The sequence below is a fragment of the Solanum pennellii genome, chromosome 9 (genome assembly GCF_001406875.1).
Source record: "Solanum pennellii chromosome 9, SPENNV200".
Taxonomy (NCBI): Eukaryota; Viridiplantae; Streptophyta; class Magnoliopsida; order Solanales; family Solanaceae; genus Solanum; species Solanum pennellii.
In genome coordinates this window covers 79,396,374-79,423,941 of record NC_028645.1, presented here as the reverse complement: position 1 = coordinate 79,423,941, position 27,568 = coordinate 79,396,374, and the positions used below count along the sequence as shown (strand labels likewise).

General features: G+C 32.4%; 3 protein-coding genes across 4 annotated transcripts; 2 read left to right on the top strand and 1 right to left on the bottom strand.

Annotated features, from left to right (window-relative positions):
• Positions 1-4,871: 4,871 nt before the first annotated feature.
• On the top strand, positions 4,872-5,668 carry LOC107029518 (preprotein translocase subunit SECE1). Its single transcript, XM_015230946.2, has one exon. The coding sequence runs from the start codon at positions 4,982-4,984 to the stop codon at positions 5,522-5,524; it is 543 nt and encodes a 180-aa protein (XP_015086432.1). The 5' UTR covers positions 4,872-4,981; the 3' UTR covers positions 5,525-5,668.
• A 728-nt stretch (positions 5,669-6,396) lies between these two features.
• LOC107031307 (cysteine synthase) lies at positions 6,397-11,373 on the bottom strand. Of its 2 annotated transcripts, none has more exons than XM_015232631.2 (11): positions 11,242-11,373; positions 10,566-10,622; positions 10,352-10,461; positions 10,139-10,196; positions 9,686-9,949; positions 9,475-9,612; positions 9,304-9,355; positions 8,090-8,169; positions 7,893-7,952; positions 7,619-7,699; positions 6,397-6,733 (listed from the first exon to the last, which is right to left on the bottom strand). In XM_015232631.2, the coding sequence occupies exons 2-11, from the start codon at positions 10,605-10,607 to the stop codon at positions 6,641-6,643; spliced, it is 978 nt and encodes a 325-aa protein (XP_015088117.1). In that variant the 5' UTR covers positions 10,608-10,622; positions 11,242-11,373; the 3' UTR covers positions 6,397-6,640. The 2 variants fall into 2 exon arrangements, with proteins under 2 accessions (XP_015088117.1, XP_027775514.1); XM_027919713.1 differs by lacking the exon at positions 11,242-11,373 and adding an exon at positions 11,090-11,109.
• An 8,460-nt stretch (positions 11,374-19,833) lies between these two features.
• LOC107031702 (histone-lysine N-methyltransferase, H3 lysine-9 specific SUVH1-like) lies at positions 19,834-22,521 on the top strand. The gene is made up of 2 exons (XM_015233153.2): positions 19,834-19,967; positions 20,194-22,521. The coding sequence occupies exon 2, from the start codon at positions 20,270-20,272 to the stop codon at positions 22,283-22,285; it is 2,016 nt and encodes a 671-aa protein (XP_015088639.1). The 5' UTR covers positions 19,834-19,967; positions 20,194-20,269; the 3' UTR covers positions 22,286-22,521.
• The last annotated feature ends 5,047 nt before the right edge of the window (positions 22,522-27,568 follow it).

Below are 27,568 nucleotides of genomic sequence, written 5' to 3'. Positions count from 1 at the left end.
TATATATATATATATATATATTAAGTGAAATGTCACTTCGTGTGATCTAGAGAAGGTAGAGTATTTGTACACTTCACCATTAATTCGTGAAGACCGAGAGTCTATTTTCAAAAGACTTTCAGCTCAAAACATTAACACAAGAAGAAAACAACGAAGAAAGCATAGCAATAAATAATATAAAGGGATAATGCACAAGTACCCCCTTAACCTATGTCCGAAATTCCAGAGACACACTTATACTATACTAAGGTCCTATTACTCCCTGAACTTATTTTATAAATAATTTTTTACCTCTTTTCGGCCTACGTGACACCATCTTGTGGGCCCAGCATGTGTTGATATTTTCTTTCAAACTAGTGTCATATAGGCCAAAAAGGGTAAAAAATATTTATAAAATAAGTTCAGAGGGTAATAGGACCAGTGGCGGAGCCACATATAGTTAAGGGGTGTCGACCGACACCCCTTCGTCGGAAAATTACATTGTGTAGCTAGAATAAAAATTATTTTTTATATATATTTATTATATATTGACACTCCTTGACTTCTACACGATTTCATTTCTTAATATTTTGACACTCCTTGTATAAAATTCTAGCTCCGCCACTGAATAGGACCTTAGTATAGTATAAGTGTGAATCTGAGATTTTAAGCATAAGTTGAGGAGCTACTTATGCATTTTTTCTAAGAAAAATAATGTAAAGTCTACCAAAAAAAATTAATAACAACAGTAACAAAATAAAGTGATAAACCAAATATAATAAACAAGCTACAACAAAAATTATAAGAGTAAGACTACTTCTACGCAATAACTTTCGCATTAAGAGTAAGACTACTTCTACGCAATAACTTTCGCAAGGCATGAGCGATGAGTTAAAAGTGGACAAATTTTACTAAGAGCTATTTGTTGACTGTTAAAAAATAACCAAATTAAATAATAAGAGCCTTATAAAACCAAATTTATAAATAGACAAAACTATCAAAATTGGATTAAGATTAAGACAAAATGCATAGATTGGGAACGTAACAATATTGACAAGTTGGCCCAATTATGTAGACAGTATCAAGGAATCATGATTTTGTCATTGACCCAATTCTTTATAACCTATCATAATATAAAATAATCCTTTAAAAGTTAACAATAAAATTTTATTTTCTTAGGAAGAGAAACCCCAAAAAGAGAGATGATAATCACTAAAGGAGATTTCATTTTCATTGTAAAATATAAGTTGAGAATTGAGAATATAATTAAGAGTGTAAATTGTTAGACAGAGATAGTCACATATTTTAATAAGCTACATTTTTGGTTAGCACTATATGAAAAATAATCTTTAATTAGCGGAAATAAATTAAAAATAATAGTTTAATTATCGTTAAATATGAATTTTTAGTAGCAAGTGACATTCTTTATAAATATTTATCAAGCCTGCAGCGATATTGAATCTAATGACAATTAACCAATAACATTAAAGACTTTATCGATAGTATTTTCTGTTAGTATTTATATTTATTATTGCTAAAGAAATATTTTTATTAAAGTGAAGCTTTATTAGTTATAATAATTAATTAGATGCAATGTACCAAAATCTCAAGGAAAATGACACTTTATTTTGAGTGTTTTTATTTCTGACTTCTGGAAGTTATAGGGGAAATAAAGTGTGTTTAATTAATTAATACCATCCTTTTCAATCACCTAATTACACGTGAAAGTTACATATTACAACATCAAAGTGTCCAACGTAAGCTTTATTAGTTATAATATTAAAATTATGAATTCATCACTCTACTATTTAGATATTTATGTATATTAAGTATGGAGTAAACCATCAAAATATATACATCAAATGAAATACATATCTTCACATAAAAATTTAAAATCTTTTGGTGATTTATATGCATTGTTTTATTAGGGAGACAGATAAGACATTCCTGGATAACGAAATTTAAATATTTATTATAAGTAGAATTTTTTTTCTGAGGAGATTGCATTTTTTTAATATTTATTGTCAACCCTTTTATTTTGTTTCTATTGTGTACGTATCCGTCGAGATTCATATCGGGTCATTTACACATTTATCTATGTAATGGATTAATCGTTAAATTTTTTCTCGAAATGAATGTTTTAACACAGAAATTTATGTTTTTGATTGTATCAAAATATTTCACGTTATGTGTCTCGCTCTTAAAGTACTTATGCTCGCTAGACATAAGTTCAATTTCTTTAAAGGACATTTTGCACAAATAATATGCGCTTTTGAGAATGAAAATAATTTTTTTGCACGTAATTTATGTTGTTAATTAAATCAAAATATTTCACAAAGTTATGTGTCTCGCTCTTAAATTACTTATCACTAGACATAAGTTCAATTTCTCTAAAGGACATTTGCACAAACGATATGCGCTTTTTAAAGAATAAAAATAAATTTTTTTACACATACATTTATGTTATTAATTGTATCAAAATATTTCACAAAGTTATATATCGCTCTTAATGTACTTATGTTTCGCGAGACATAAGTTTGATTTCTCCAAAGGATATTTGCACAAATGATATGCACTTTTTTGGAGTGATCTTTAATATTTACCCCTCAAAATCATCGTATGACTAAAAATATCCTTGATATTAGAAATAAAAAACAATCATGAGGCAAAAAAAAATTCGAAAACACTTGTACAAACTTATGTTGATAGAGGCTAAGTTACGTTCTCTAAAACTTTTGTCTTGCAGATGAAAAGTTAAACACTTTCATCTTGCGATGAGGTAAAAGCTTTAAAACACATTTTTATATCGAATAATGTAGAAGTTAAAGACCATCAATGATTTTATGATTTAAAATACTCTAATCATAATTTTTATTAAATAAGAAATATAGATAGAGAGTAAAAACCACTAATTGAAAAGACGAAAATAAATGACCATCCTAAAAAAAACTCATTCAATTATTTTAAAAAGTATAAAAATTAAAGATTAAACTATTTGAAGCGGTAAATTAAATGATTCATGTCAATCAAAAATACTATTTAGGTATCTCCATTTTTTCCAATAATACTGAGTTTCAGATTTGACATCAAATAATTGGATTGGAAAGTGGCCATGCCATGCAAATTATAGAAGATTATTTATTTGCATATTGAGGAGTCATTTCAATCAATTCAAGCTCTATTTTTATCTTTCTTTCACAGATGCCTTTCGAATATTTTTACAGTGGATATACACATTTATATAATACAAGTTTAAAGTAAAAAAAAAAAAAGATTTCTAAATTTGAATATTTATAACAGAAAGGTGGATGTGATATATTATCGAACTTGTTTGTAGCCTGCTGGCAGCAGAAGTACTGTATCCCTCCATTATTATTATTTTGGAAAAATTATGTCACACATTTTAGGCTCTATATTTACTCAAAATAGTGGTAATTTAAAAGATTAACTCATAAAATTATAATCAACTCAATACGTTCAAGTTTGAGTTGATTATGAATTCACTCATTTATTAGCTTAGCTTATTTTAGTCCAAGTTGTTTGACGATTATTTTGGAACGGTAGTTAAAGAGGTGGATTTTCCTTGAGCGAGAGAAATATGTGTATACATATTGATAATCATGTTGTCTGAATATATTTATACGCACCTCAATTAATTTTACTGAATATCTGTTACCTCTCATCAGCAACAAGTATCAGGTTACTCTACTTACCAAAATTACGACAAATGGAAAGAAATCATCTCGTGTTTTGTCTCCGTTGAAATTTGAATTTTAGACCAACTTATTTTCATCTACTTCATTGACAACTAGATCATACTTTTTTTAACCGTACGTGATTGTGAATATCTCACCAATACTCCAATATAATATATATATTCTTGACTATAACAATTAGCATTGAAAGAACCAAGCACTCGTGACAAAACAATACTGTAGGCCAAGTCAATATATGATCTATTAGGTTTTTGTTGAAGTCGTCTAGTCACAAGAAATTTTTCTCACAAATTAAAATGATATCCTTGAAGACTTCATCTGTGATTGGATTACACAAAAGAGATTTTAAAAATGGTATTTGATTCTCTAATATATTTTTTTAGATTACTGAGCAAATAAAAGAAGTGCTTGAAAAAGGAAAATAAAATTACAGGCAAATATCATTTGGGTATCTAGTTTACAAAATATGTATACAGTGTGTATATATAGTATAGTTTATACAAAATATACATAATATATACATAAATATATAGCTAGAGTGTATTGATAAGGTATACTTCTACCATGCTGATAAACTAGATGGCTGAAGAGTTCCCCTACAATTTGTTGATATTATTAGTTTTCAACTCAGCCCAAGGCCCATATAGCTATAATCATTTGGAGAAGATTTGTGTACAAGGGAAAAAAAGGAGCAACTAAAATATTTCGATGGGATGAATAAGATTTGTTATTCTTTAATTAAATGTCTAAAGTTTAAACTTTGAAATGAAAAAATAAAAATTCTTACAAAATAATGCTTTCATCTTTTAATGTCTAACATATTTTTCTTTTCACTTGGCTAGTTGATGTACTTTCACTTAATTTATACATGTAAACTCAAAAAACTTAAACCTCTCGAGCTATAGAATAAGTCAGTCAATAAATAACATAAAGTTACTCAATTTATAATAAATTATTTTTAACAAATACTCACTATTGGATGTAATTTTTCAATGTAAGAAATTAGAATAAAAACTCTCTATCAAAAAAGATAAAAATTTCGTCAATCAACTGATATATTAAGATTTTTCTTCCCATTTTTTCTTATTCGCGGCCAAAAATAGGTGTAATTTAAAATTTGCAAGAAAATAAAGTGAGACCCAAGATACTACTTGTCCACTTTTAAAGAAGTGTCACACAATAGTGTAAGTTGTATAACACACAAAATAAAACATTTTCATTACTCATCCTTTACGAATTTTTTTCTCAACATTCACTAATTAAGCAAAGCTCAAAGCTCTGCAACAATGGCGCATCCACTTTCCTTCTCACAATCCCCATTTCCACTTCCTTCTTCCTCTTCGAAATTCCTCCGCCACAGCACCACCACTTTCTCAATCAAACCCACACCCATTTTGCCCCATCTCAAAACACCCAAAATTTTCACTTCAGTTTCCAAAAAACCCAATTCCTTCACTATCCGAAGAGCCGCTCAAGAATCGAACTCAAACAACTCCTCATCAGAAACCGAGCAAAACCCACTACCGGAAACTGAAACAGAAGCCGGAGATCAAGGCGCCGGCGGGGATGAGGTGTTGTCGGATGTGGGGTCGGAGATAAAGAAGCTGATGAAGGATAGAGAACAGAAAGAGCCGGATTTTTGGAGTGGTGTGGCGGAGGAGATAAGGGAAATTGAATGGCCAGCTTTTGGTAAGGTGTTGAGTACTACTGGGGTTGTAATTGGGGTCATTGCTGGGTCCAGTGTCGTTTTGCTAACTGTTAATGCCGTTTTGGCTGAACTTTCCGATCGAGTTTTCGCCGGAAAAGGTGTACAAGATTTCTTTGGTTAATTATGAAGATAAGGGTTCTTTCAGTTTATTTATTTTTCAGTGTTTTTTTCCTTTTTTTAAAAAAAAATAATTTTAAACAATTTTTCCCTTTTGTTGTTACAAATTTGGATTGAGAATACTGGAATATATGAAAAGCTGAAAAAAGTGGAGTTTTTAGGCCTATGATAAGGGATAATTAATTTTAAAATCCGCTTTCACATTTAATTGGGATAAAATTCGATGATTAGTTATTTTGAAATCATAGTATTTTTTTTATCCACATTAAGGGTGGAATAACAATTGCATGATAATTAATTCCAGGATGATAAATTACAGTATAACTTATTCTTCAACCATGACAATTTTGTTAACGAAACCATAATATAATGCTAACTCCATTTCCCAACTTAAATAATAATAATGTGGAGTAGAATATTAGTAATTAGTTGAGCGTTGTCTTATTTTCACACGGATAAATTGATGGTAATTTGGTGCACCACACCTATTTGACTATTTCAATTCATACCAATATAGTAGTGTTATTCTCGTAGTTTCTTTGTCCTACAATTTATATTACTATTATACTTCGGCTATTAAATTAATAACCTTTAATATAATTTTTCTTGGTTATTCCTATTATATTACTTACCATGCGAACCTTACTTCTACCTTGAGGAGTGAAGACGTTCCTGATAAACCCTCTACCCTCTGCTTGTTGTTGATGCAAAACCAAGTAGAAACTAAGTTGTTCGAACTCTCTTAAAATGATATCGGACGCCGTGTCGAATCCTTCAAAATTACACTATTTTTGAAGGATCTAACACACACCAATGGACATTTTGGAAGAGTCCGAGCAACGTAGCGTAAAAATATGCAACAAGAAGCAAAAAACCTTCATGAACAAGAAGCAACAGCTCTATAAATTTCAAATGTTGTAGAAACAGTAGAATTACAAAAGCACTAAAAGATACTTGAACGGTTTTTTCTACTTTAAAGAACATAGCCAATAAAGGAAAGAGAAGGCCTTATTTTCTAGCAGTTTCAGCAAAATAGAAAGGGGAAGGTTTAGACAAGAACATTCTGCTTCATCAGAAGCCCTATTCGCGACTATTATGTAGTAATCGAAGGACAAAAAGTTCAAGGCTCCACAGTCATGTTCTCTGCTTCTCGTCTGACAGTTTCGAAGAGCACAGAGGAAAGATATCGCTCCCCGAAGCTTGGAAAAACAACCTGCATACCAGTTTAAGTTAGCTACAAGGTAGAAGCAAAACAAAGCTGGTTGAGAATGTTATTCCATCATGCAAATGACAAGATTGGTGAAAACATTCTCCGTGTTGAGACAATACATCAACTCGATACATGTATGGTTAAAGCAAGGAATGATTATTGTGTGATCGAAACTTTCAAACTAAACATGCTACTAAAACAATAAAACACTAATGGCAGGAAGCACAAGATGGATCGATACATTGAACAAGTTCCAAAATTAGGGTGTTTTGCTGAACAAGATGAAAATCGATGTCACACAATCAAAATGAGGAGTGATTGTCTTAGTTACATAAATATAACTACTCATTTTCTGTACGCTCATTTTAGAAGTAGGCGGACAACAATAGAGGAGTTATTCAGCAGTAGCAGTAGGCACAAAAATCTTGAGCTTTATAGCACAATGACAAAACGAATTATTCATCTTTCAGCTCCCAAGCGCTGCCAATGAAGTAACTTACCCCAACTACAGTCAAATTTCGGACCTTCCACACTTACATATCAAGCATTCAAACACACACAACCAAAAGAAAACAGATGTAGCTGAGGAACAGAAGATTCACACAACTGAGTAGAGGTGATTTCTTTTCACCATATTGGGTCATCTGGTGTTAATGCAGACAACAAGAACTTTTTGACAAATATGCAGAAAACAAGATATTTTGGGACGACAATCATTTAGATGCCTACAAATAACTAAATTCCACGAGTCCATCAAGATACTGATGCATCTTTTATTTTTTGTTTTTGGTCCCATACGATATTTCAATTTTTCAGATAACATAGTTCATCAGCTTTGTCTGATCATTGATTTATCTAGCATCTCATAAAAAGTGATAAGATACTTACAACAATGAGCTTCCCAGCATTTTCAGGACGCTTAGCAACTTTAATTGCCGCCGCAGCAGCAGCACCAGATGATATTCCCACCTGTTAAATGCATATTTTCATGATCCAAACATGTAGGACACTAGGAGAGGGCAAAACTCGAGCATTACTAATACGATGTTAATAGTTCTTGCACACGGATTTTCTCTTTATTTTTCTAGCGGGAGTCTTTTTTTCTTTTCTTTTGGGAGCCACAGGGGGGAAAGGGGTGCACATTTAGAACAGTCAAACTTACTAGCAATCCTTCCTTCAATGCCAGAAGCTTAGCCATTTCTATGGATTCTTCACTTGAAACCTGATTTTATCATAACGAAAAAATACTGTCACATGCCTACGCTCAAGATCAATAAAGATAGAACAAAAACTGAGATTCACTTTTTCACATAGTTCAAAAACTTTGTAGAAAAGAATTTCTGGAAAGTAATATCTTACCTGAACTACATCATCAATAAGGTTAACTTCCAAAACACCAGGAACGAAACCAGCACCAATCCCCTGAATCTTATGTGGACCTAATGCATCAAAGGCAAATTGTAAGACCAGCTGAATAATATAACAATGACGTCTTCAAATTGTTTAGACTTTAGAGAGCAGAACTTTCAACATGGTCATAATGACTTCTTTGTTACAGTTCGTATATTGCTCATGCTCTAAAACTGTTGGGTAAATGCTTAAACAGTAGATTAACATTTCTTCGTAGATAGGCTTTTACTGTTTTGCATGATAAAATATTACTCCAGTAAAACAACAGAGAGACTCAAATATTGTTAAATAGATTGTTTTCAGAAACAAGCAAAGCAATTGTTTATCTTTTTACCTTTTTTGCTTATCGAAACTAACTTTAGCATACTTAAGAGAATCCCATTTTTGGTATGCTGTTGCCAGTAATCTTTATTTCAACTTACGTTCAACAGTTTAGTTAAAGGGTAAAAAGGAAGTCCTCAAACATTTACCATATAGGTCTTCTTTCTTTTGGTTTTGCAATAGGCATCGTAAGGGTTAATAAGCTTCCTATGACTAGGAAAAGGTTATGGTTCAAACCAGTAGATGGACTGTGGACGAGACTTGATTTTTGACTTCCATCACACATAATGCTGTCGCAGCTTCCAGAAAACTATTAACAAATAAAAGCTGATTCCGTGCCAATATACCATGTAAGCAAAGTGACTACTAGGAACACCAAGATCAACCAATACATGCATGAAATTCCTATACATTACTTGATAGATCACAGGAATTCCACCTTCCAGATGCTGCCTACTCCTCTGAATTAATTTTACAATTCCCACCTACTCATTTACTTTGAGATATCATTTAAAAGTCGAAATTTCAGCTATACCAGCCTTTAGGTTTTGTGTGAAATGTAGCATTAGTCGCACAAATAGATACTGTTATAATACTAAATGACCTTAGGTTCTACAAGAAGAACAATGATAATACTGGAGCCCGTTAGTAGCACATGTGCTGCTGCTCATTCAGCACAATTAGGTACACCATCATAACTTCCGGTGGCTTTATGCCACTTCACAACAATGTTAGCTAGATATGGCTCAAGGTGTTGAAAACCAGAAATAATAGTAAAGTCAGACTCAATAACTGATAAAGAAAGACGGAGATCAGTTATTTATAAGATAGAAAAAGCTCACCAGGCTTTCCACCAGAAAGGATAGCACTTTCAACTGGTTCCACGCCATACAGCTACAGTCCAATGGCAAAAAAGAAAAAAGTTAGCACATAGACAGAAGTCAATTACTAATCAAAACCAAATCAAATGTTTTGTACTACAAGTCATTAGCCCGATTGTTAAAGAAATTTACCTTGATGTTGGGGTTCTGCTCTCTCAAATACTTGCCTGAACCTGTTATTGTGCCTCCTGTTCCAATTCCAGAGACTAGAGCATCCACTTCCCCTTTTGAGCCTTTCCAGATCTCAGGACCAGTGGTTTCATAGTGTATCTGTATTATGGTTGCATTTGAGTTAGCTATTTCTGCATCAGAGAAAGTAAACTTGACTTGGGAAGAAGAGTACCTTTGGGTTAGCAGGGTTTTCAAATTGCTGAAGAATATAGGAGTTAGGTGTTTTGGCCTTTATCTCTTCAGCCTTCGAAATAGCACCTTTCATCCCTTTTGCTGGGTCAGTAAGCACCAACTCAGCACCGAAAGCACGCAGAATAATTCTTCTCTCAAGACTCATTGAAGAAGGCATCGTTATGATGAGCTTGTAGCCTTTAGCAGCAGCCATGAATGCCAATCCTACACCGGTGTTTCCACTTGTAGGTTCGATGAGGACACTCTTCACAAAGAATGAAAATACTATGTCAGATTCGATTTGCTAAACAAGTTAGTGATCAAATCTCCGATATAAATGGCTTTATTCCTCCTTGGAGACAATCATCACATCTACCAAATTGCAGAACCACTTCAACCCACAAACCAAGAAACAAGCATTGCCAAAGTATTTCAGGAAGTAAGAGTAACTAACCTCGCCAGGTTTGATTAAGCCCTTCTCCTCAGCATCTGTAATCATACTATAACCAATCCTGAGAGTAGTAATAACAACAGATAAGCAAAACACAGTCATCCTTGATAAATACATAGCTCTACATCATTCAAGGAGACAAGTGATTCTTGTAAAACATGAAATGTAACACATAATTCTTATGAAGGAATATCCACAAGAAAAATGAAGTTTTACCTATCCTTAACACTAGAGCATGGCTCCATGCTTTCCAGCTTGGCAGCAACACGTGCAACACATCCATCCACAACATTATTCAGGTATACCAAAGGAGTGTTACCAATCAACTGTGGGTCAAAACCGCAAATTAATACAATCTACGCAGTATACAAAATTCAGAAGAAAAGCAGTACCCCGAAAGGAACCAGGATACAACAGGTAGTCAACTTACTTCAGTTACATCCTTGGCAATTCCAGTCTTTTCCCCCGCCATATTATCAGGTTAATTCTGCAATGATTTATAGCAAAACTAAGTGAAACCTTATATAATCAAACCAAATTTCATCAAATCAGCTACTCATTTAACTATTTGAGAACCCTCTAAATTATTCCACTTGACACCGGTGATTCCGTTCCTTACAAAGTATAAAAAGAAACTGAAATGAACATCACTTTCTTCTTAATTCTTTTCCTTTTCCAACCTCCACCAATTACAACTATTTGCCAGCTAAATTAGGGGGAAAACACCAAAAAGCTCAAAACTTTGCATACAAACAAATCCAAAGAAGAACATGAGCATCTTTAATCTTATCCCTAATAATTAAAGATCCCATTTTTATTCAATCAACACCAAGAATCCATCATCCCCAGTTCATACAATCTCAAAAAACAAAACCCCATTTCTCAGAATCACTTTTTATCCCATAATTTTTTTAAAAAAAATCGAAATTTCCCATCTCACTCACTCCCTAATACCTTTACAAGTAAAACCCACAAATCTAGAGCAAAAATCTAATCAGAGTGAAGAAAAAACAAAACAGCAATCTTGTCAAATGAACAGAGAACAAATTATCCATAAAAGGCAATCAAGAGCAAAAAAAAAATATTAAGGGGCAGAGAAAAATTACCTAGGATTTGACAAAGACAAGAAATGAAATCTACTGTGACTGTGTTGAGGAGAGTACTGAATAGCTTTATATAAGGATAGCCGCCTTGATTTGTTTCATTTTTTACAATCAATAATTTACTAAATTTTGTCATTGTTTGACTTACCTTATCGTGCAGATTTGGGCATCTCACTTTTTTAGTTCTTGTTTCAAACTTTTTTGTTGCCTTTTTGTTATTTTTAAACTTTTTAGGGGTCTGTTTTCAAAGTCAAATAAAAATTTGAAGTTAAGAGAATATTTCATGAATTCGTATCTTAATAAATACTAATATTTTAAGAGATACATTATTTTTGAGGATATATCAATAAATAAAAAATATATATTTATAATCGTGGTACAACGAATTCATATTTATAATGTGTTTGACTAAGATATTAGATTAAAGGGCAACTTTCACATATAGCAAATAAAAAATTCATATTTATATGCTATAGCAAAGTTTGCATAATTGCGCTCCATAGCAAACATAGAAACTGTATAATTCGCTATACATATACAGTTGAAGTAAATTTTATAAAACGAAGTGTATAAAACAAGAAACAGAAGGCAGAGAACTGTATAAAAACGAAGTGTATAAAACGAATTCTATTATTATAAGTGTATAGAACGATTATATACAATTTGAATTTGTCTAAAATGAGAAAGAGAGAAAGACAAAAGAGACTTGACAAGGAATATACAATTGAATCGAATTGTATAAAACGAGAAAGAGAGAAATTAGACACAATTTAAAAATTGTATAAAACGAGAAAGAGAGAAAGACAAAAGAAACTGGGTAGGAGAATATTTTTATTGTATAATTATAAGTGTATAAAAGGAAAATATATGTACTTGCATGTGTATATACAATTTTCTCACGCTTTATACAAACAGAAACACAATTTATACATTTCGCTTCTGTTTGTATAAGTGAGAAAGGCGAGGGTGGCGAGCGAGATATGGGAGAGTGGCGAGCGAGATCTGGAAGAGAGGAGAGAGGGGAACAAAAATATATGCATTTATACAATTTTCTCTGCTTTATACATTTAGAAACAATTTTTATACACTTGTGTTTGTATAAAAAGTGAGGAAGCGAGCGAGAGATTGGAGGAGAGTGGCGAGCGAGATATTTGGGAGAGAGGCGCCTGACAATTTTTTGCAAACGTTTGCTATGGAGCACAATTAAATCAAACCCTAGTACTCCATTTATTTTAGGTTATTAGTTTGCTATTATATACAATTTTCCCTAAATTAAATTGATTTATAGGTAACGAGTTCATATTTATAACGTGTTTGACTAAGGTGTTAGATTAAATTGGTTTATAGGTAATTTCTAATTTATTTACGTATTTCATAAATATTGAAGTGTTGATAAGTAAAGTATTTATAAGTTAAAATCAAGATTTTTTTAGCTTATAGTAAACAATTTGTTTGATCAAATATTATATAATATTTTTCTAATTCACGTCATGTTTTTTTCAAAATAAAATTCATAACGTTTGGTTCATTGTATATTTGTTATTGCTCATTTTGTTTGTAAAAATAGTTTGAATTTATAATTTTTAATTAAATAAAATGAAAATGTTTGAGTTACTCTAACAGAATAACAACTTAATAACACTTTTTATATCAAATACATTGATTATTTATTAGTAACAATTTCAACACTTCCACTCATGTGTTTACTTCTAAAAGTAATTTCAACATTTAATTTTAAAAACATATATTAATTCATTACTGCCAGCATTTATTCACGTAAGCATTGGATATAATTTGAAAGATATTTATAGATAAAAGTTAAAAAATCATATTTAGAATGTGACGTGTCCTTTCTGATTTATCTCAATCTAATGTGACCACTTTTAAAAGGATGTTCCTTGAAAAGTTAATCGAATTTTATCATAAAACTCAAATATTATATAAAAAAGAACACCTAGATAATAATATATTTTTCTGGAATTGTATATGCTTAATTATAATGTACATTCAATGAGACAACTTCAGTCGTAAAAATACCATAAATTAAATTCAAAATCATAATAACATTAATTTTCTTTTTATTCTGTATTTGATATTCATATTATTTACGTATTACAAATTTCATTTTTTAGAATTTCACTCACATAATCAACTTGAATCCTGAATCTCTTATGAAGAATGAAGAAATTTCAACTATTCCACTACAACTCATACTAATATCGATAATAACATTAGTTTTGATTAAACAAGTTCTATTATTAAACTTTGTAAAAGAAAAAACATAAATTATTGAATGAATTTTTTTAATAAAAGGGATGAAATTATTGGATAACTTCTATATTCTATAATAAATATATAGGATCGGCCGGTTATGAATTATTATTGCAATATATATATATATATATATAACAATGATTCATCATTTCTTGGTAATAATTAGTTTATTACTACTATTCATTATTATTTTTATAATATAAACCTTCTGTCTAATTGGCCCTTGAAGGTTTTGAAGGGTCAAATTACCACTATTTACTTTAATTGTTGGTCTATATATGGTGAACGAGCAAGACCGGCAGAGAACAAGTCAACTAATAAAACATTAAAAAACATCAAAATTTGTTTGGAAATCCTAGTCCTTTGAATTCTCATCTTAATATATTGTATTTCATCCGTTTTAATTTATATGATATATTTTTTAAGTTTATTTTTAAAAAATCATGTTTTTATAATTAGTATGAACTTAAATATACATATTTCTTTCTTATAAAATTTAAAACTCTTTTTTTAAATTTTTTTTTTATATTTTATGTCATATAAATTAAGTCGGATGCAATAATGTCTAAAGTGTTTTTGTGTTGATGATTTGGAATGTCTTCAAAAAGGAAAGAATATGAAACAAAAGAAAGAACAAGTCCATTAATTGACTAGCAGTCATTTGAAGAAGAAAAAATCACTAGCCCTATTCTTTTTATATTGCAATATGAGTAAAAATATTGAATTCATTTGACATCATAAAATAGGTTTTTGCGTAGATTGAACTTCCATATTCCTAAGTTTTTCTTTTTATTTTCAAAAAACTAATGTATTACTTTTGAGACTTTATGAAACAAACTCGATTCTAATACAAACATTATTGTATATAATTATTGTTGAATATAAGTCACTATTGGAATACATGCAACAAAGTAATAATATATTAACTAAGGAAAGATTAACACAAAAAAAAGATAATCAGAAAGGGATAAGATACGAGAACAGAGAAAAGAGATGAGAGAATTAGAAAATCAAAGCTTCGACATAATAATTTGCATAATCACTCTTCTAACTCCTAGTCCTTTTTCACGAAGAGTAAATAGACTTGCAACCCTAATAAAAATCTCTAATAGCCCAGACCTTATGAGATCAGTTGGTTCATGATAGTTTCTAAACACCAACCTTTAAATATATACATTATGGGATTTTTTAATTTATGATGATGGTAGTCATAGCATCTCATTTGCACATATATTTCATTGAGTAGATACATCTTTGTACATGTGTATACTGTATTTATTTGAATGGTTTTATCGAAGTTATATTGTTGAAAAATGACAAAAGTTTTACATTGGTGCTTAATGAGACGGATGAACTCCTTATAAGGCTTGTGCAATCCTCCATCTCTTAAGCTAGTTTTTGGGTGTGAGTTTAGCTCAAAACCTAATTTCACATGATATCAGAGTACTCTTCTCACCGATATTGGACCTCCGGAATAAAAAATTATCCACACACCAAATGCTAAAAAACTAGGAGTAAGATGGGTGTTGAAGAATAATAAAAGTTCACATTGGTGGTTAATGAGATGAATGGACTCTTTATAACCCACTTTTCCCTTTAAACTAACTTTTGGGGTTGAGTTAGACCAAATGAAATATCTTTTACCTATCGATAGATGAAAAGAATCACTAAAAATTTCATTTTTATTGAAATTTGATTTCTAATTTTCCATTAACTTCTTTTAGGTCCATTGTTCATCAAACCACATTCTTGATTCAAAAAAGAAATTCATTCATTATTTAAATTGCAGACGATCTCGCTATTTCCTTATCTACATCTCTTAAGCTCAATCATCATTATTATTACGAAAAAAAATCGTTTTTATTTTCTAAGAAAACTTATATAGTACTCCATATATTAGTACATGAATTGAAATTCAACAAATAAATTGTCTTAACATTCTATCCCACAAGTATACCTCATACAATGATAAAACTAACTAATCAACAACGTGATAGAATTGTAAATATTCCTTATCCAGAGGTTTTTGAGTTCGAGTCTTCTAAGTAGGGAATCGTCTTTGCCTTTGTTAGGAAGCACTTTACTCCCCCCCCCCCCCCNTAAAACTTTTTGGTGCGAATCCAAATTTAATAAGGTTCAGATATAAATATCGAACCTCGAGAAAGGAATAAACCTTACTACCCCATAGATATGCAAACCCAAAAACCCGACCAACCAACCTACCTACCTTAACTTTAAGCCCAATAACAAAATTCGTTCAGAATTAGGAGCCCAATCCATCACTATTTGGTTCCTGCTTTGCGAGTCCACACGAGAATAATTTTGGGGCAAATGCAGATAAACGTATGATATATGTATTAACTATACATAATTATAATTTAAAAGAAGGGATAATTGTATATAATAGCAAACTAATAATCTAAAATAAATGGAGTAGCTAGGGTTTGATTTAATTGTGCTCCATAGCAAACGTTTGCCAAAATTTGTCAGTCGCCTCACTCTCAAACAGAAGCCAAATGTATAAATTGCGTTTCTATTTTGTATAAAGCGTGAGAAAATTGTATATACACATGCAAGTACATATATTTTCGTCCTATACTTATAATTATACAATAAAAATACTCCCCTGCCAGTTTCTTTTGCCTTTCTCTCTTTCTCGTTTTATACAAATTCAAATTGTATCTAATTTCTCTCATTCTCGTTTGATACAATTCGATTCAATTGTATATTCCCTGTTCAAGTCTCTTTTATCTTTCTTTTTCTCATTTTATACAAATTCAAATTGTATATAATCGCTTTATACACTTATAATCATACAATTCGTTTTATACACTTCGTTTATACAATTCTCTGCCCAAGTGTCTTTTTCTTTCTCGTTTTATACAATTTGCTTCAATTGTATATGTATAGCGAATTATACAGTTTCTATGTTTGCTATGGAGCGCAATTATGCAAACTTTGCTATAGCATACAAATATAAATTTTTTATTTACTATATGTGAAAGTTGCCCTTAAAAGAATTACTATTTGTAATTATAATTTGGATTTATAGCAATCTTCTCACTATTCCTCTCCTCTCTCTCTTTCTACAATACCCGTACAACGATAGCAGTCAATGATACAAATACAAAATGGTAGCACAAACATACATGGTAACACATAAATACAATATACAAGGCAATAGACAAATATAATTAATACAATTTGTTATGAATTATAACAATAATACAATTATCAATTAGATATACAAATTGATTGTATCTCTCTCAGATCTCGCTCGTATTTCTCCTCCTCTCATATTGTCGCTCACTTCTCTCCTTCTAATAGTAGCTATGAATCGTAATTAGAGAAACATTAGCTAAGGAGTTTGATTATGCTATTTAGTGTTAGTTATTTTTAAAATTTCCCTAATAACTTTTAATTTTTTCACGAAGTGGAGTTTAGAAAACACTTTGATAGTAAAATTGTTAAATTCAACTTAAAGTTAGAGTGAGTTATTGCATATGAGCAGGGATTTTACCCTGTGTGCACCCAAAGGATAGCAACGACAGATTTTCTTGTCATTAAAAAAAAACAAAAAAAGCTTATAGTTGAATTTCAAAAACTTGAAAAAAAATCAATTCAGATTACTCAAAAAAAGTCAAGAACAACTTCTATTTTTATTTATGGTCAAAACACAACTAGGAGAAATTTAGCCATAATTCATCGTGAAATTTGAAAAAAAATTAAGTTTTAAAAATAATACTTATAAATTGGTCAAATAAAATGAAAAAGAAGATCCAAAGAATGGTAAAATAATTCTCAGGGTTATATGGATCCTATTAATTCATGTACTTAACCTTACTCCCTTGGTTTCTATTCAGGGAAAAAAGTTAAAAATATCCTTTAATTTTGTTTTATTGGTTGATTATGCCATTATCGTTAAAATAGAGTTATATTTACTCCTTACAGTTAGAATGGAGTTATATTTACTCCTATCGTCACTAATTTCACCATTTATGTCCCTCAATTGGATGAAAACCCCCAAATCAATTAAAATTTGTCATTACCCTATCGGAAATATACAACCCATTTTTGTTCAACTTCATCTTTAAACTTGTGTGCTCATTTTAAAAAAACAACAAAATCATTTGATATAGCCCAACAATATCGAAAACAATGTAATAATAACTAGGAATTCAAAAACACAAGAACATAACAATGATTAAATATAGGTAATCGAAGCATTATTTTCCAGTCAGATCTTAAAAATTGTCGGAATTACTGTAGCTTGGAGCTCTAATTCATCGTTGTTGAGTTAGAATTTCGTGGAGTTGGATGGACACTGTTCGCGATGTGGGTCTAGAGAAAGTCAAAAGAGTGGGTTTTGGTTGTTTCAGATTGCGTTTTGTTTATTGGTTGTTGATTGGTAGTGGCTCGTCAGAGATAGAGATGAGGAGAAGAGAGGATTGCGGTTGCTTGGAAGTCTGAACATTGGGGTGGTTGTTGTTTGGCTGATGAAAGAGGAAGGATGTTTGGTTGAAGACCCTCTAATTTATACCATTTCCTCTCTGTCATCTTCTCTACTTGTGGACAACTATACTGCTAGTGGAAGAGAAAAATTTCGGTTAAGATTATAGTGGCGCAGGTGATTACTATATTCTTGTAGCAAAAAAATTTGTATGCTTTGAATTACTCACTGACTAATGTTAAGATGAAATTGTAACTGGAGTTGGAGAGTTTGGAATGAGATTGGGTAAAAATGAAAGAAAATACTTAATTGTAAAGAATAACGATGATAATAAAGAAGAAGATGATTAAAACTAATAAAGTGGATATAAAAAGAGAAAAACGAGTTTTTTGAAAAAGAAAAGAGGGGCGGGTTAAAATTGAGTAATTTGATTGATTTTGGGCTTTCCATCCAATTGAGGGGCACAAATGGTGAAAGTAGTGACGGCAGGATAACAAACAACTTCATTTTACTGGTAAGGACATAGTCACCAATAAAACAAAGTTGAGGGGTATTTTTAACCCTTTTTTCTTCTATTCACTGTCCATTTTCAACTTGACATGTCTAATAAAAATAATAATTGACATAAAAAGTTTATCATTTTATTTTATTAATTAATAGAATTTCAAAATTAATTTACTCATTAAAAAGATTCTATCTATTTCGGAAATTAACTTTCTAAATAGATTGAAAGTATAGCAGGTAAAAACATATTGTCTTTTCTTATAAAAAATAACAAGTAAAAAATCAAAATTAGCCAAATAAAAGAGACATCATAAGTATTTTAAACATGCTTGTACAAACTTTAATACACAATGTATGACACTCACATGCTTGCACTAACTTTTATTTTCAATAAACTTTTCACTTTTTATTTTTCAAAGTCTATGTGATCCTACAACTCACTTGACAAAGTATACCTTCTTGTTGGGAAGTGTCTAATGTCCTTTTCATTTATTATCTCACATTCCAACTCTATGTAATCTAATAACTCACTTTCATGCCTCAACCCCCAACCCTCCTCCCTCTCATACATAAATGCTAAATGATCAAAATAATTGATTAGAAAACTTTAAAATGTATAATACTTTTTTTATTTTAAAATATATTTTTTTAATTAAAAGATATTAAAAATAAAAAGATAATAATATTTAAAAAGTAAAATAATTAGATAAAATATCATTCTTGCCAAAAGGATTTTTCTCAAGTAAAAAGTCAAATTTATTTTTTAGAAGGGTATGTAAAATGAAAAAGGAGAGAATATTTATATTTAATTGTTTATGGTTTAAGTGTGTTGATTATTAATTTTTATCCTTAGCAATTGAATTTATGTATAGTACTCCCTTCGTTTATTTTTGTTTATTATGTTGTTTTTAAAGTTAATTTGACTAATTTTAAAGTTAAATTAGATTACATTAATTTGATATTTAAAACAAAAATTTAGATATTTTAAAAGTATGCCAAGAATATTATACATTGCAATTTTTACATATTAATATGATAAAATAATATCATGATTAAAGTTTTTATAATTTAATTTTAAAAATTAAAAATATGATAATTAATAATAGACGGAGATAAAGACATAAATGTTTTATTGTTTGGAATCAATTTAATTTTTAACTTTTTTGTTTTTGTCACTAGTAGGTAGGTACAAAAATCAATGAATATTTTAGACCACTGTTTTAAAAATTTCTTTCAAACTATTTTATGCCAAGTTAAATAATCAATAATGCTACATAAATTAAAATAAAACAATTAAGCTACTATACTATAAAAATATTAAAAAATCATTTATGATGGACAAAAGTGCAAATAAAAAGTATTTTTTGTTTTTCAAATTTCTTCCCCTCTAATATATACTTTTTTTCTAAGCCCTAAAATGCCCTATACAGTATTTTTCACCCCAAATGCTAATTTTCATTTCTGTCTTTTTTTGACTTTCTAAATCTCACACTACTCTCAGGTATTTCTCAGTTTCTTCAATTTCTTATGCATCTATTTTTTCCAGTGAAATTTGATTTTTTTTAGCTTAAATACTATATAATTTGAATCTTAGACTTCATTTCTAAGGATCAGCTGCTTTAATTATGTGTTTTTGCATGTGGATTCATCAAGTATTTATGCTGATTCTTTTATTTGTTTTACTGAGTTTTGAGTTTTAACTTTGAAATTGTTGATTGTGTTGGTAGGTCAATGATTGAAAAGGGGATTTCATAAGCAATTTGAAGTTGATTGATTTTGTTAGGTTGTTGAATTTGATTAATAATGGAACAAGGTTTTGGTTCTGATCCAAGTGGGTCTACCATTGATAAAACTAGGGTTTTAGATGTGAAGCCTTTGAGATGTCTTTCCCCTGTATTTCCATCTGCAAGTGAAATGTCATCTATTACAACTCCACAACCCTCACCTTTTGTGTGTATTACTCCCACTGGTCCGTTTCCGAGTGGGGTTACTCCAATTTTTCCTTTTTTGTCTCCGGATGAGCCGGTAAGGATGGGTGAAAGTAGTCAACAAACTCCAAATCAGGTGCCGAATCAGGGGACTTTTGGTTTTGGGCAACCTATATCTCCAATTCCTGTTAATTCATTTGGAAATCAAACTGCAAATGGAAGTAGTGGACATGTTAATAATGTAGGAGACTCCGGTAGTGGAAAGAAAAAGGGAGGACCAAAAAAGCCTCGAAAAGTTCCTCCGGAGAATGTTGTGGAAGTGGATGTTGAACCTTTGTTAAATCAATTGCTGATGTCTTTTAAACTTGTTGACTTGGATCAGGCTAAGAAAGCTGATGGTGACAAGGAGGTAGTGAGGAGGATACTACTAGTTTTTGACTTGTTCAGAAGAAGGATGACTCAAATTGATGAACCGAGGTATGGTGCAGGTTCTGGTAGAAGGCCAGACTTAAAAGCTTCTAAGATGATGATGTTAAAGGGAATGCGTACAAACCAAACAAAGAGGATTGGAAATGTACCTGGGATTGAAGTTGGTGACATTTTCTTCTTCAGGATGGAACTATGCGTAGTGGGCTTACATGCACCAACAATGTCTGGGATTGATTATATGAGTCTCAAACTAACGAAGGATGAAGAACCTCTTGCAGTCAGCATAGTGTCTGCTGGAGGATATGACGATGATGGAGGTGATGGAGACCTGTTAATTTACACTGGCCAAGGTGGAGTCCAGAGGAAGGACGGGCAAATGTTTGATCAGAAACTTGAAAAGGGAAATCTTGCTTTGGAAAAGAGTGTGCATCGTGCCAATGATGTAAGAGTGATTAGGGGTGTTAAGGATGTTGCAAATCCAACTGGGAAGATCTATATTTTTGACGGACTTTATAAGATTCAGGGATCATGGGAAGAGAAAAACAAGACGGGCTGCAATGTTTTCAAGTACAAACTTCTGAGAGTACCTGGGCAGCCTGAAGCATTTAAAGTGTGGAAGTCAATTCAACAATGGAGGGATGGTGTGGTATCACGTGTTGGAGTCATCTTACCAGACCTGACATCTGGTGCTGAGAGTCAGGCAGTTTGTCTTGTAAATGATGTGGATGATGAGAAAGGACCTGCCTATTTCACATATATTCCTAGTCTGAAGTACTCAAAACCTTTCTTAACGCCTAGACCCTCTCTGGGTTGTCAGTGCATCGGTGGCTGCCAACCAGATGATACCAATTGCCCTTGTATTCAGAGGAATCAATGCCTTTTGCCTTATAGTTCACTTGGGGTTCTCATGACTTACAAAAACTTGATACATGAGTGTGGTTCAGCTTGTTCGTGCCCTCCTAATTGCCGAAATCGTATGTCTCAAGGAGGTCCTAAAGTTCGTATGGAGGTCTTTAAAACAAAAAATAAAGGTTGGGGACTTAGGTCTTGGGATCCTATACGAGGAGGCTGTTTTATTTGTGAATATGCTGGAGAGGTCAGGGACATTGGTTATGACAGGGATGACAATTATATTTTTGATGCAACCCGTATATATGAGCCACTAGAAGCCGTGCATGATTATAATGATGAGTCTCGGAAAGTCCCTTTTCCCCTTGTAATAAGTGCCAAAAATGGTGGAAATATTGCTCGATTTATGAATCATAGTTGTTCACCTAATGTATACTGGCAGCTTGTTGTTCGAGAAAGTAACAATGAAGCATATTATCATATCGCTTTTTTTGCCACTAGACATATTCCTCCCCTACAAGAGTTGACCTTTGATTATGGTATGGACAAAGCAGATCATAGGAGAAAGAAGTGTTTATGTGGCTCATTCAAATGTAGAGGTTACTTTTACTAGTGTTCAAGTTGCCATGACGCAAAAGGAGTTAGTTGCTTAGGCACAAATCTACTGGATCAGGTTATGTTTCCTTTGTTCAAAAGTAAAAATTCTCATTGTAACAAATCATTTTTCCTTTTCAAGGCATGGTTAGTTATTATCAAGTGAACTTTGTTATTTAAAGTAATGATAATGTACTTTATGTAAGTTGGTGAATATTTGAAGTTATGTAAAGATTTTAAATAATTTGTTGAATACTTTGCAGTAGTTACCATAATGATTTAGGTTGTCAAAGTATCTTGCCAGTTTTATAGTTTTTGACCTCAAAATCAAGCTTATCGCACAAAATTGTTCAAATGTGATTTATATTCTTGGATGCACGAGTGGATAGCCTTACAATAGTTGTTAAAGTGTTGTTTTAATTGGATTTCTGGCTTAAATTTGAATTGTTAGATGAATTTGAGTTTTGAAACTTGGACGAAATATGTGTGGATATTAATTTGTCATGTGCAAGTTTCCCTGCATGTGGAAGGCAGGAAAAGACGAGACATGATTTCTGTACACTGGCTGCCGAGAGGGTGTCCTATTGAAGCAGCAGGCAAGGCCCCAAAAACCCTTTGTTGACAAGTCTGGTCTTATCACAATTTTAACTACTATCACTTGTAGTAGTAGATACCACAGTGACTTTGCTTTGGGGTGGTTCTCCATGGACAAGGTTACCTTATATCATTTTTCTGTCTTAATCACGTGTTCCACTTTCTTTTAGTAGCCTCTACTCTTAAGTAGAGGACCCTTTAATTGACGATGTGTTCTGTAGTCAGCAAGTGGTGTCCCACAATGCCCCTTTCCTAAATATCTTGGGTAAAAAGTTGTGGAATTTACCGTTTCACAGAATATCCTTGACCTGGTCAATTCTTGATAAATTTTATGTTTTCAAAGGGAGGTGAGAAACTGATGATATATAGTTCCCTTAGCTGTTTTGCTAAGATTACTGGGAGATATTAATTTATCATACTTGGTGTTCTTAGGATGAAACATCTTCAGTGCAATACTTAACGTATCAGTTCAAGTTTTTAATAATGAAGACAAGACATGTGGGAGAGATGGCATGATTTACGAAGTTAGTAATTCTGTTAGTTTCTGTTTGCATCCGTTTATCACTGATTCTGGACGTTTTAAATTTGTGTTTTTGCAAAAGTAATTTCCTTCCTCCTTCTGCATGATTGTTTTTTTCTGAAGGTTTCCTATTCCTTTACATCAGCTAATGATCTTAACAAGTTTCTTTCCTACTTTCAGGGAACTTGATATTTTAAAGCCAAGGTAAGTATACTCTAGCTGGGTTAGAAATATAGTCTCTATGGTTCTAGAGGTGTGTTGAGAGATAGATCACGATTCACGGGGAATGAAGTTTGTCCTTCATAGCATTCCTGTTCCTATTCTTGCATGAACTCTGCATAATTTACGAGTTGTTTCATGCCAGAACTCTTTAACCTTCTTCTTCTTCACAGGAGTCACGCCCCAAACAGATAATAAACAGTCTACCACAGATTTTGGCATTCCTTTTTATTCGGGGAGGCAAGAATATATTCCAGTTCTCTTGCTACTTCACAATGAAGTAATAGGTGTTTTTTTGATTCTTCAGCAACTTCACTCACAAAAGACATTTGTTAAGCTATGCTTTTCCTCCACCTTATCCAAACAATTTTTTTTTTAATAAAAAACAGCCTTGTTAGATGGACGTCACAGGTTCAAATCAATATGTGGACTCATTTTTGAGGTGAGTCATTAGAGTTGAGCTGATCGAATCAAGCTGATGCTAAGATAATACTAGTACCATGGATCCTTCTGTACAAAAAAAAAGAAGGATTTCAGCAATGATAGACCTAATCTTGTGAGGATTCAATTCTAACATACTATCTCCATCCTGTAAATTATACCAAAAGCCATGAACATCGGAATTTAAGCTGCTGTAACCTAGTTGTCTTTCCTTCAAAACATCTGACATTTCTCAACTATGGATGGTTATCTTGATTTTGAACCAGATTAAATAAAAGAACCCGCATTTGACCCATCACTGGACACTGCAAAAAAAAAAGACTGGTTCACTCCATCTAACTATTACGCATGAAGCACCTGTTGCATATCATAACTCCTCTTTTCTGTAGGTTATTGTGTGTGAGGATGCATGACGAGCCAACAACCACATAAAACAGTTGAACTTCGTATGGTGTTTTAGACTTCCATAGTTGTTTCCATGACTAGCTCATAGAGCATGTCGTCTGCAAAGAGAAGATTGAGTTCTTAACCCCATTACTCCTTCACGTGCCTGGCTAGAAGCCTTTGAACCGTCCTAAATACAGATTTACAAAACATTGAATGTAGGCCCATCCATTTCAATCTGTTGGGGCTTATTATCGTGATAACCTCATTTATTTGTTGTTTTCATGTTCGATCATCATCCCAGTTTACGTATTTTACTTAATCCTATGGTTTTAAAAAGTACAATTCTAGTGGTGTAGTCACAGATATCGAAGCAAGGGAGGCATGGTCCATATAAACATGGGGAGAGGGAGAGTCTTTTCAATATGCTTTTGTTAACTCGCGTTATACACAGTTTTAGCTTAGTATCTGTGTGTGTAATGTAGTTTATTAGTTTCTCGGATTAGCTTTAGCTGTATGGAGCTTATTGCAGTGAGTAAATTAAAGCCTTGGAAGCTACTACTACTTCATTGTTTGGTTACCTAAGCTATAGCTCTTGCCTCGTTTGTCCTGTGTGACTATCAACATGAAACTCTTAAAGATTTTTTGTTGTTGCTGGAGAAGTTTATCACTAAGTGCTGAACTGGTTGAACCAGATTGTTGTGTTCCATCATTCATGACAGATGAAAATGGTAGGTCATTGTGTGGCTAATCGAAGCCATCTTAAATATCTCAATATATGTAGTTCCGTTTCTCATGACTGATACTTATACTTGCTTAATTTTTCGGATTAGTTTACACTGTAGTTTATACATCTCTGTTTTGGCATTAACAGTGGTCACTTAATCACCACCACACCATGCTCTCTGAAGTAAAAAAGCTTTAAATGTTCTTCAGATTTTGTCTTTCTACTGTAAAAGTTCAATCCCAGTAGCTTATAACTTCAAGTATAGCACTTTGAATGGCTTTGCAGCTGACTTCTTATTTTGTAATGCCTGAAGAAAAGTAACATGATTGTATTTTATGGCTTAATATATGGTCAGTCCTTTAAATTTGTCAAAAATATTTCACTTAGACACTCAAATTAAGTCATGTTTCAATTCTAACATTTAACTCCTAATAAAGTGTTTCAATCGTTAACTTCCGATTGAAATTTTATCTTTTTAACTTTTTTGTCTGTTATTGTTTTTATTACTTTAATTTTATGCATTTGCTTTAATTGGGTTTACAATTGAAAAGAAATCCCTCTAGGACAATAGACTTGGCCTAAAAAACTATTACAGAATTAAATTTGTTAGTCATAAATTTGTTTTCTTTGGAACCAAACGATTTCGTAAGTGTGCCTACTTGGGACGGAACTCACAAATAAGAAGATTATGCAACTTTGGACCTATCACTCTTTTACTTTATTTTCTTTTTTACGTTTAAGCTGATTTGTTAGAAGAAAAAAAAAGCAGAATAATAGATATTTATTTAAAATTATTTTTATTTTTGAATTTTTGTAACTGATGAAGGTTTTGGTCAATCATTCATCTTTAGTATTTTTCGCTCCCCTCAATTTCTCCTTTTTGTTTTTAACATTAATTCTCTCAATTAAAACAAATAAAAAATAAATAAATGATATACAATAAACTAAAACTTTGACATTTTTACCAAACAATGAAAGTATTGACAATGGGTCCTATGAAATGTCAAAATATTGTCATTTTGAAAAATTTTTCCATTTTAAAATCTAATTGGGTCTGCTGGAATAAAAAAAAACATGTAATTGGGTCTTAGCCCAATTTTGTGCCAAAGTAAGTTGTGTATACATAGTTGTATACTGATGTATACTGGACGTAGCCCGAAGCGCGCATATCCCCCTATTTAGACGATTTTCGTGTGCTATAGCAAACCATTTTTAGGTGATCCGGATTCCGACGTCAAAAATGCCAAACTTTTTTGTGGACGTGCGTCAAGACCTTGGCTATGCATCCAATTGGCCCTCACGGCCAGTCCGACCAATTTTCAAGGTCAAACGAGCCTCGAAGCGCGCATACCCCCTATTTCAAAGATTTTCGTGTGCTATAGCAAACCATTTTTTGGGTTATCCGGAATTCGACGTCAAAAATGCAAAATTTTTTTGTGGACGTCCGTCAAGACCTTGTCTATGCAGCCGGTTGGCCTTCACGGCCAATCCGACCCATTTTGAAGGTCAAATGAGCCCCGAAGAGAGCATACCCCTCATTTCGACGATTTTCGTGTGCTATAGCAAACAATTTTTTGGGTGATCCGGATTAAGACATCAAAAATTCCAAAATTTTTTGTGGACGTCCGTCAATACCTTGGCTAAGCAGCCAGTTGGCCATCACGGCCAAACCAACTCATTTTCAAGGTCAAACGAGCCTCGAAGCGCGCATAACCCCCATTTCGACGATTTTTGTGTGCTATAGCAAACCATTTTTTGGGTTATCTGGATTCCAAAGTCAAAAATGCCAAATTTTTTTGTGGACATCCGTCAAGACCTTGGCTATGCAGCCAGTTGGCCATCACGGCCAGTCCGACCCATTTTTTAAGGTCAAACGAGCCCTGAACCGCGCATACCCTAATTTCGACGATTTTTGTAAGCAATAGCAAACCATTTTTTAGGTGATCCGGATTCCGATGTCAAAAATGCCAAAATTTTTTGTGGACGTCCGTCAATACCTTGGCTATGCAGCCAGTTGGCCATCACGGCCAGTCCGACCCATTTTTTAAGGTCAAACGAGCCCTGAACCGCGCATACCCTAATTTCGACGATTTTTGTAAGCAATAGCAAACCATTTTTTAGGTGATCCGGATTCCGATGTCAAAAATGCCAAAATTTTTTGTGGACGTCCGTCAATACCTTGGCTATGCAGCCAGTTGGCCATCACGGCCAGTCCGACCCATTTTTTAAGGTCAAACGAGCCCTGAACCGCGCATACCCTAATTTCGACGATTTTTGTAAGCAATAGCAAACCATTTTTTAGGTGATCCGGATTCCGATGTCAAAAATGCCAAAATTTTTTGTGGACGTCCGTCAATACCTTGGCTATGCAGCCAGTTGGCCATCACGGCCAGTCCGACCCATTTTTTAAGGTCAAA